Below are 9258 nucleotides of genomic sequence, written 5' to 3' on the forward strand. Positions count from 1 at the left end.
TGGGGTACAGTTGAGGTTGAAGATATACACAACCCAAGTGGTGCAGGTGGAGCCCCTTATTGCTTCTTCCTCGGACCTCAGCGACATGACTTTACACATCGAAAATGTTACCCACGGGAGGGCATTTTAGACAATTGCAAACATCTGAAAAAGAAAGGTAAAGAGGGCAAAATAGGAATTCCAGGCCCAAGTTGGGACATGGTTGCCGCGTAAAGGCTCGAAGTTAACAACGACCAGCAGTAGCAGTTGTATATATGTGCCTGCCGTCGAAGCCCCTCCAACTGCCCACTCAACTTTCTCTCATTCATTTTCCCACCAGACAAACAGTCAGTCTCCCAACTGCCAGGCTCTCCATATCCAATCAACCTTCCAACTAGCTAGCTACCTTATACTCGTCTCTTCCAGTCATGAAGAAGCCAGGCTTTTTAGCGGTCTCATTCGCCGCCGCTTCGGCCACTGCTCTCTCCGTCTCCGCCACTCCTTCTTCTTCTTCTTCAAGCTTTGTGTCTGATTCAACCATGCGATTTTCTCACCAGGTAATTAAATAATCTTAATTTGAATTCATGGGTTCTTTTTGTCTTTTCGTTTTCCATGCTTCGTAGTTAGTATTCAGCTTTAGATGCTCTGCTTCTATTTGCCCTGTTCTGTTTGGCTGCTGAGAAAAAAAAATGGAAAACGACTGAGGTCTGGGATATTTTATTACTTACTAGTTAACCTTAACCAAACGAGTATTAGAGAAACAAAATATACGCTGGTTGTTAATTTCTAATTTTATTCATGAATTTCTGCTATATTTTGCCTACTAGAAATGTTAGGGACTCTCAAAATGAAATTCTTCTTACATATTAACGTTAAACTGTGAAATTGCAGAGAGTTCATAGAGAACTACACTTTTCAGAGTTCCCTCAGTATTTCTCTTGTGTCTACAGCTTGATATTCTTATTTCAATAAAAAAATCTGGACACATTTATCGACATAGTTTCGAATAGAGAGGACTGTATCATTGTTTGTCGACTCCACTTGTCTTAGGAACTGTTTGTTAATTTTGTGTGTTTAAATAATATTATTCGACGTGTTTATACAATACTGTAATTAAGCAGGGATAAATCTATTGATTTTGTAGGAGACTGGGTGCAAGAGAAATCAAGAAAAATCGTCGGCTTCGACCGAGAAATTTGCGCCCAAGTTCGATGGGTTGAGATTTATTGAAACGCTGGTTACTGCTCATAGATAAGATTAGGCGGCCTCTATTTTCTATATGTTGTAATCTAAATATTTTTGTCTCCTTTGATGATTTGATCCAATCTTCCATCTCGAGAAAACAACTTCAAGATTGGATTTCGATCCTTTTGGTAATGGGATGAAGTTAGTACTAAGAACTACTACTTACATGGTACATGAAAAATATTAGGTTGCGTGTCAATAATACATTAGATGAGAATAAATTTATTTTGTATTATTGACATAAAACGTTAAGATGATAATGGGTTTATGCCAAATAAATCCTCTTAGAATTAAAAGAATTGTAACTGTACATTTTCGGGCTGCCCTTATATATTTACGTGGAAATTAATATAATATTTTTGACTTTGTTTTTCTAGTCTTAGTAATTCTAAAGTCATTTTTCCATTTGATTTTTTAATACAAAGATATCCTTACACTAAAAATGAGGGAAATAAAATTGTTATCCAACTCGTTACTTACATAATCAAATTTAAAAAATTTCATTTATTAAAAATTAAAAAAAAAAACTTTTAAATTGAAGTACTAAGTGTCACTAATTGACTAATGATTTGATGTCAAAGGATATGTGGTGTAGCTATTTTGATTTTTAATGAAATGATGTGGCAGAAGATAGTGTATGTATTTATTGGTTGTATTCTTCCCAATTCATCCCATTCTATTTGGATTAAGACACAAACTGTGGGCAAAACATTATCTATATTTTTATCCCCATTGGACATGACTCATATGTCACCATTTCCGGTGCAAGAAATTGCGTCGATCACCATCATTGTGCCCGAAGTATTTATCCATTGGTCCGAAAATTTCAAGTCATTGTTCAACAGCGACTTAAAAAAATAATATGCAACTTTTTCATCTTTAGTTTTGTACTGTTGTGTGAGTGATCATATGTTTTTTTTACATATATACACACAGTAAAATTAGAGAATTTTGAGAAAATTGATCGGACATGTTTATAGTGTGAGTTTACAATTACTCAATATGTTTTTTTGTAATTTTTTTTATTAAGTTCATTGTTGTACAGTGACACTCAAACAGAAAAATTTGACCGGCTAGTTGTTGGAAAATTTGGTCAACCGGTCTAAAAGAAAAGTTGGTAGGTCAAAAAAACGTGGTAGGATTAATTAGTGTTGATCATGTAAATTATTTTGAATTACAGTATGTATAGGATTGTTTTAGTTGACTTTTACATTAGTACCTAAACTAAAAACATAGTATTTTAGCTAAAAAATTTCTTAACCCATAGTCCAAAGCAGCTGTCAAACTAAAACTGAGGAAGTTGTTTTCATGTGATATATATTGGCAAGAATAACACTCTCTTAATATATGGACCACGTATATGCAAAATATGGATGAGATGCATCGTACCAACAAGTGGTGTCATCAATTTCATGTGTTTTAGTATGAATGAACGGTATAAAATTATATTTTAAAGATATATAATTAATAAATAGGATAATATTTGTGTTTCCTTTAGACTAACTCCAATGGTGGGCTAAAAGCCAAATTATCCTCCAAAATTCCCCCCCAAACCTACTCCAACCCAAGGGGAAATTTTGGGCTAAATGCTAAATGCTAAACCAATGCCAAATCCCCCCCAAAATTTAGCCCAGAAATCAAAGTGGACTCCACCCAATATTTATCGGAATTTAAATTTTTTTAGATTAAAATATTCATAAAATTAATTTACGATAGTCTACATATTTATTTAAAAAAAATTAATTTAACAAAAAAAAAAGCCTAAATTCATTCTTTAATAATCCCGGGCTAAAATTTTAGGCTAGAACGGTTGGAGTAGAAAAGCTATTTCTGGGCTAAAAGCTAAATTTTTCGGGCTAAAAAATTTGGTTTTTAGCTCAACCATTAGAGATGGTCTTATAGGGAACTTACTTGTTTTCTGTATATGATTAACATCTCTTCATCGGACAAACATGATAGCATCCATATGGTGGCTATATGTAAAAAAAATATCCATTCATTACGAAGGTTCTCTACCTTAGTAAGGATAGGTGGTGTAGGTTATCGTGCGGCCAATTTTCGTCAAATACTATTTGTGTTTAATTTTAAATAAAAAAAATTCAAATGATTTATGATCTTACGATGCACGATGAACGGTTAGGATGTGAGGATCCCTAGGATCCCCACAAAGAGGATCCTCATCCAATCAGAATCGTTCACTGTCTTTATTATCATCTAAAGATCATATCTGCAAAAACTCATTTAATTTAAAGATTCTTTAGCCATTAATATACATCAAACAGATAATGATCAATCATAAAAAAAGCTATTTGATACCAAAATCGCCAATCTCACAAAACAGGAGCTAATTGCAAAGTGCACCATTAAAATTTGGTGTCACTTTCACAAAAAAGAACACAACTTATTCAACTAGTTGTATATTGATTCATTGAATGACCATTTTTTTTTTTTTGAAACACCATTGAATGACCAATTTAGCGTGAGGTCATGCCACGTTTAGCCAACATTTTCTTTGTGTGAACCCAACAATCCTACCTTTTGGAGATCTGCTTTGCTTATTGCAACTATTAGGTATTTGACCAGGCATGCACCGTCCCATCCGCTTTGCATTATATTTTTAGTATTAAAAAATATTTTTGCACAACTTTTTTTCTTTTTTAATTATTGAATTGAACTGATCAAAGAAAAATTAAAAACAAGCTTTATCAAGCATGTTCTTATTTTAAGAAAATGCAAAGAATTTCTCTTGCTTACTTAGTACAGTTAATTCAACCATCTTATTAAGTCCTTAACACATACAAGAAAAAGAGAAAATAAAAAGCCGTAAGTTTCTATACCAGCGATTTATAGTCTTATTTTAAACTTTTGTTTTAACAAGATCATCCTGGTAAAAAATATGGATAAATGCAAATTAGATATTTAAATAAAAACTCTTGAGCAACTAGTGTGTGATCAAGATGATGTGCTAAAACGGGCATATTGCATTATTTGAAAGTAATTTCATTGACTAATTAATACTGAAGGAAAGTATAATATTGGTTACCACCAAGCACCAAAATCTGTCACCTTTTGGAAGCAAAGGTATAAAGCACTTTAGGTATTGGAGGCTTTGGAGCTAAAGTTTGACATGTAAAGTATATTATTGGTTACTACCAAGCACCAAAATCTGTCACCGTTTGGAAGCAAAGGTATAAAGCACTTTAGGTATTGGAGCTAAAGTTTGACAAGTAGATTAGGGCTGGAAAAAAATCCCAAATTACTTGAACCCGACCGAAAATTCCTGAATTCAAAATCAAAAAATCCTGAAAAGTTCGGTAACCCATATCGAAAAAATCCTATGGATTCGGTACGGGAATTGGGACTTGGTTTGCAGATGTTCGGTAATCCCGAACCGATTTGTATGCATATTATACATTTATTTATCATATATTATATATATTAGAATAAATTGTAACCGTTGGGTAAAAGACCTCACTCTCTCTAATCTTTCAAATGTGTCAGCACTTCCTCTCTCACTCAGACGGCCTGCACTCTTTCTCTAAACTCTCAAATATCTCCGTACTCTCTCCTTTCCTCCTCAGCTATGTCAACAAACTCAACACTCTCTTTAATCTCTCGAATTGTCTCTACATTGTACTCTCCTCCTCCTTCTCCCTTTTTGAGCAGACTCAGCACATCCGACCGACCACCACACCTTTATGACTCCTCCATATTCCAGATCCAGGCTTCCATGGTTCCACCTCGAACGACCTCCAAACCGAAGCTTCTCTAATATGATAATGAAGGTGCCAAGATTCATGAAATTACTGGACCTTGATTTTGATTTGGATTCCAAAATTGAGAAGGTTTTGAACTTTCAATTTGGAGACTTAGAATTAATGAAAATCCCCTTATTTCAATTACTGCTTGATATCTTTGTATTTGGCTTTCTGCTTTTGAATTTTGATCGAGGGCTTCTTCTATCTTTGTATTGTTGACTCTTTGAATTTTTAGGGTGTGTCTGCAAATTTGGGATTTGGGATCTGTGTTGATTCGATCTTCTAAATTAGGACTGCAGTCATTCCCTATCCCGAATCGAAAACTGAAACAATTTCAGGAATCCTGAAATTCGGGAACACCAAAATTTTAGTACGGTTTCGGGTTTAAGAATTGCATCCCGAAAGGAGTTGGTTTGGGATTTGGGCTTTGGGTTTCGGTTCGGGATCCCAACCCGAACCAGTCCTAAAGTAGATGACCAATTTTAGATTTTCGTTGAGGAATTTAGCCCTCACAAAAATATTCCAAACGCAACGATATGCAGTCACCCAAAAAGGATGATGAAAAATTGCACTCGATTTTTTCCACAAATATTTAATTCGTTTTTCTTTTGGTAAGATATTATCTCGAATTCTTGGCATACTTTTATTGAATGCAGACTACACCCAGTTTATGGGGTTTTATTTGACTGGACTAGAACTGGGTTCGACTATTTAATACTAGTCTCTATTTTTTTTTGAACAAACGATATTATCTATAGGCTTAGCTTTACAATGGGCTAGCAATAATGTAGCTTAAATTCACCTTTAGTGAGGATTGAACTTAAGACCGCTCACTTACAAGTGAAGAAGAATACTACTAGACCGTAATACTATATGACATTTAACAATAGCCTTTGAGTCTTGGACTAAGATTAGGTTCATTAACTGTAAGACATATACTCAACCCAGTTCATAGATCACAGATATGCCATTGAATCACGAAATATAAGAACAATGTTGCAATACAAGGATAAGGAGAAAACTTACCTGCAGATCTCATTGCAGAAGACGAAGCCATTGCAGCTTTGAAACTATTAGCCTTCTCCTCTTTGACAAAACACAATTGCTCTCCAAAGAATAGGTCTTTGGAACGAAATAAGCAGAGAGATTGCAAAAGCAGTGCCTAATGTTCATACATATACACATCGAATGTCTTCCTAACATATTCTCCTATTATAATCAGTATAGGAGATAATCTTCCAAAAGATATCAGCACAAGCAAGAACTTCAAACCAAATACAAGGTTAAGTCCGAATCCTGAGACAATTCTCAATACTAGTAATCCCAAATAGAATAGGATTACTGCAAGCTTATCAACAAGACTTTTCCATACACTATAACCGGTCCAATATGTCAAACTCATACTCACACTTTAACATTCTCCCACTTGAGTATGTGAAATGACAACTAGTCCTTGAAAAATGGAAGTGATCACTAAGTCTAAGTTAATCAAAACTTGAACTCACATTCAACTATACCTATGCATCTCAAAGCATGGAGCTCTAGAATCTCATCTGCACATCACATAACTAATTCAAGAACCACAACATACTCAATTTGCATTATGCAATCATGTGAACAAAAAATTCCAGTAATGTCCAAAAGCATTACTTCCACTCATTTAAGCCTATCTCAACACAACAAAGTTAAGACACTAGCTATTAGTAATGAATATCATCAACCAACCAATCTCACAAAAGAACAGAAAAATGATAGCTTGAAAGATGCTTCAACAAAATCACAAATCGATTTTCTAGCAAATAAACTGTCATTCATAAAATCATGTCTTCTTGAAAAAATTAATCACCTCAAAAGGAAAAATTGAATAACTAAAGAAAACCAAAATAAATTAAGCTAGAGAACTGACTAACAAGATTAAACCAGCTTATTAAAAACCATACAATAACTTATCTTCTCAGAACTGGTACTTCTTCAAAAACCATAACATAAGAAGCATCGTCAGCAATCCCAAATCTTCAATAGCTTAATCACTCCCACTGATCAAAAGATTCCAAAACTCCCATCTTGCCAACATGGCCTTTGAATACATTATTTGGAAGTGCCTTGGTTAAGGGATCTACTATCATTAGATTAGTTGATAGAAAAAGTATCTCAATTTCCCATTTCTTTGCAACTTCTTTGACTTTAAGGAACTTCACATCCATCAATCTAGAAACTAAGGTTCTTTTGTTATTCTTCGAGAAGAACACAGCTGCACTATTATTACAAAACATCTTGACAGGTCTCTTCACATATTCTACAATCTTCATCTCGGTGACATAATTCTTGAGCCAAACAGCTTGTTTCATACCTTCAAAACATGCTACAAACTCTACTTCACAATTGTTTGTTTAGCACTTTTCCATGAAATAACCTCTTTAAACAACATGAAAATATAGCCACCAGTTGACTTCCTCTCATCTACATCTCTTGCAAGATCCGAGTCTGTATAGCCTGTTATTTCCAGTGTATCATTTTTGTCATATACCAACATGTCTCTTTATTCTCTGTAAATACCTCAAAACCTTCTTTGCATAAACCCAATAAGCCTCACCTGGATTTGCTTGAAATCTTCCCAACAAACCAAAAATAAAGACTAAGTCAAGTCTGGTACATACATTGGCTTGCATAAGACTACCAACCAATGAAGCATAGGGCTTCATCTTCATTAGTTTAATCTCATGTTCACTTTTAGGACATTGATCTTTACAGAACTTATCACCCTTGTTGCAATTTTCCATATTAAACTTGTTAAGTACCCGATCAATGTAGCCTCTTTGTGACAAACCAAGAAGCTTTATGTTTCTATTTCTCACAATTTCAATTCCTAAAACATAATGAATTTCTCAAGATCTTTCATTTCGAAATTAGCACTAAGAACAACTTTTGTTTCCTTTATAACTGAATATCATAGCTTGCAAGAAGAATGTCATCAACATATAGGATCAGAAAAATGAATTTCGATCCTTTGAACTTGAGGTAGATGCAATCATCCATTTTATTCTCAACAAAGCAATATGCAATCATTACTTGATCAAATTTAAGAAACCATTGTCTTGAAACTTGCTAAAGTCCATAGATTGACTTACTAAGCTTACATACCATACTTTCCTTCCTCCTTTCAACAAATCCAGTAGGTTGAACCATATAGATATCTGCCTGCAATTCTCCATTCAAAATTGCAGTCCAAACATCCATTTGATGCAATTCTAAATTATAAGTGTTATTAAAGCCGTGATAACTCTCATGGAATCCTTGGAAGAAACTGGGAAAAATGTATCATTGAAGTCAATGTCTTCCTTTTGAGTGAAACACTTGGCAACTAATCTTGCTTTGTATCTTTCAATTCTACCTGTAGGATCCCTTTTGGTTTTATAAACCCACTTATAGCCTATAGGTTTAACTATTGAAGATGAAGTCACCAAAGCCCAAAGCTTATTCCTGTACATTGAATTCAGCTTTTCTTCCATTGCTTTCTGCCAGAGAACCATTTGTGCATTTTGCATTGCTTGAGTATAAGTTATAAGGTCATCTATGTCTCCTAAATCAAACTGTCTTTTGTAACTACACATAATCTTGTGAAATAGCCAGCTTCCTAGTTCTACCAGATTTTCTCAATATTGGCTGAAGTAGTGTATGGTTTGGTTCTTAAACTTGTTGCTCTTCATCTTGTATAGGTTGAACATTATTTTGAATAACTGTTTCAGAAGCTGCCAATGAAGTCACAATCTCATCCATCTCATGACCTGAGTCATTATTGGATACTGGTAGATTAGGTAATATTGGAACACATCCATAATCTAGATGTGATGAACTGTCATGTTGGTGATCTATTTCTTCAAAATTGAAACTGTCTTGGACCAAATCAAAAACATCATCTTGCTCAAGGAATGCTGTAGTATGGGTTTCTTAAATTCGAGTGTGTGCTCGAGGACCATAAAATTTGAAGCCCTTTGACTTATCAGAATACCCAATGAAGAAACAAGAATTGGTATTGGAATCGTGTTTTCTTTCATTAGGGTTGTAGAATCTGGCTTTAGCCTTACATCCCCAAACATGGAAATGATTGAAACTAGGTCTTCTTCTAATCCGCAATTCAAATGATGTTTTAGGCACAGCTTTGGAAGGTACTCTATTCAAAATGTAATTGGCAGTCTTCAGTGATTCACCCCAAAAGAAACCAGGTAATTTTGATCTCGAAATCATGTTTTTTACCATCCTTATCAAGGTCCTGTTC

At 34.4% G+C, this 9258-nt stretch overlaps 1 protein-coding gene across 1 annotated transcript; it reads left to right on the top strand.

Moving 5' to 3' along the window:
- The first annotated feature begins 256 nt into the window (after positions 1-256).
- LOC137738660 (uncharacterized) lies at positions 257-1594 on the top strand. The gene is made up of 2 exons (XM_068478134.2): positions 257-536; positions 1124-1594. The coding sequence occupies exons 1-2, from the start codon at positions 408-410 to the stop codon at positions 1232-1234; spliced, it is 240 nt and encodes a 79-aa protein (XP_068334235.1). The 5' UTR covers positions 257-407; the 3' UTR covers positions 1235-1594.
- The last annotated feature ends 7664 nt before the right edge of the window (positions 1595-9258 follow it).

The sequence above is a fragment of the Pyrus communis genome, chromosome 9, assembly GCF_041283825.1.
Source record: "Pyrus communis isolate YQ-2024b chromosome 9, ASM4128382v1, whole genome shotgun sequence".
NCBI classification, from domain to species: domain Eukaryota; kingdom Viridiplantae; phylum Streptophyta; class Magnoliopsida; order Rosales; family Rosaceae; genus Pyrus; species Pyrus communis.

What these genes read in the sequence shown, in the direction of transcription:
- LOC137738660 (XM_068478134.2), top strand. Translation starts at nt 408, where the DNA reads ATGAAGAAGCCAGGCTTTTTAGCGGTCTCATTCGCCGCCGCTTCGGCC. An exon ending in CCATGCGATTTTCTCACCAG is followed by an intron (nt 537 to 1,123) that starts GTAATTAAATAA and finishes TTGATTTTGTAG; the next exon opens with GAGACTGGGTGCAAGAGAAA.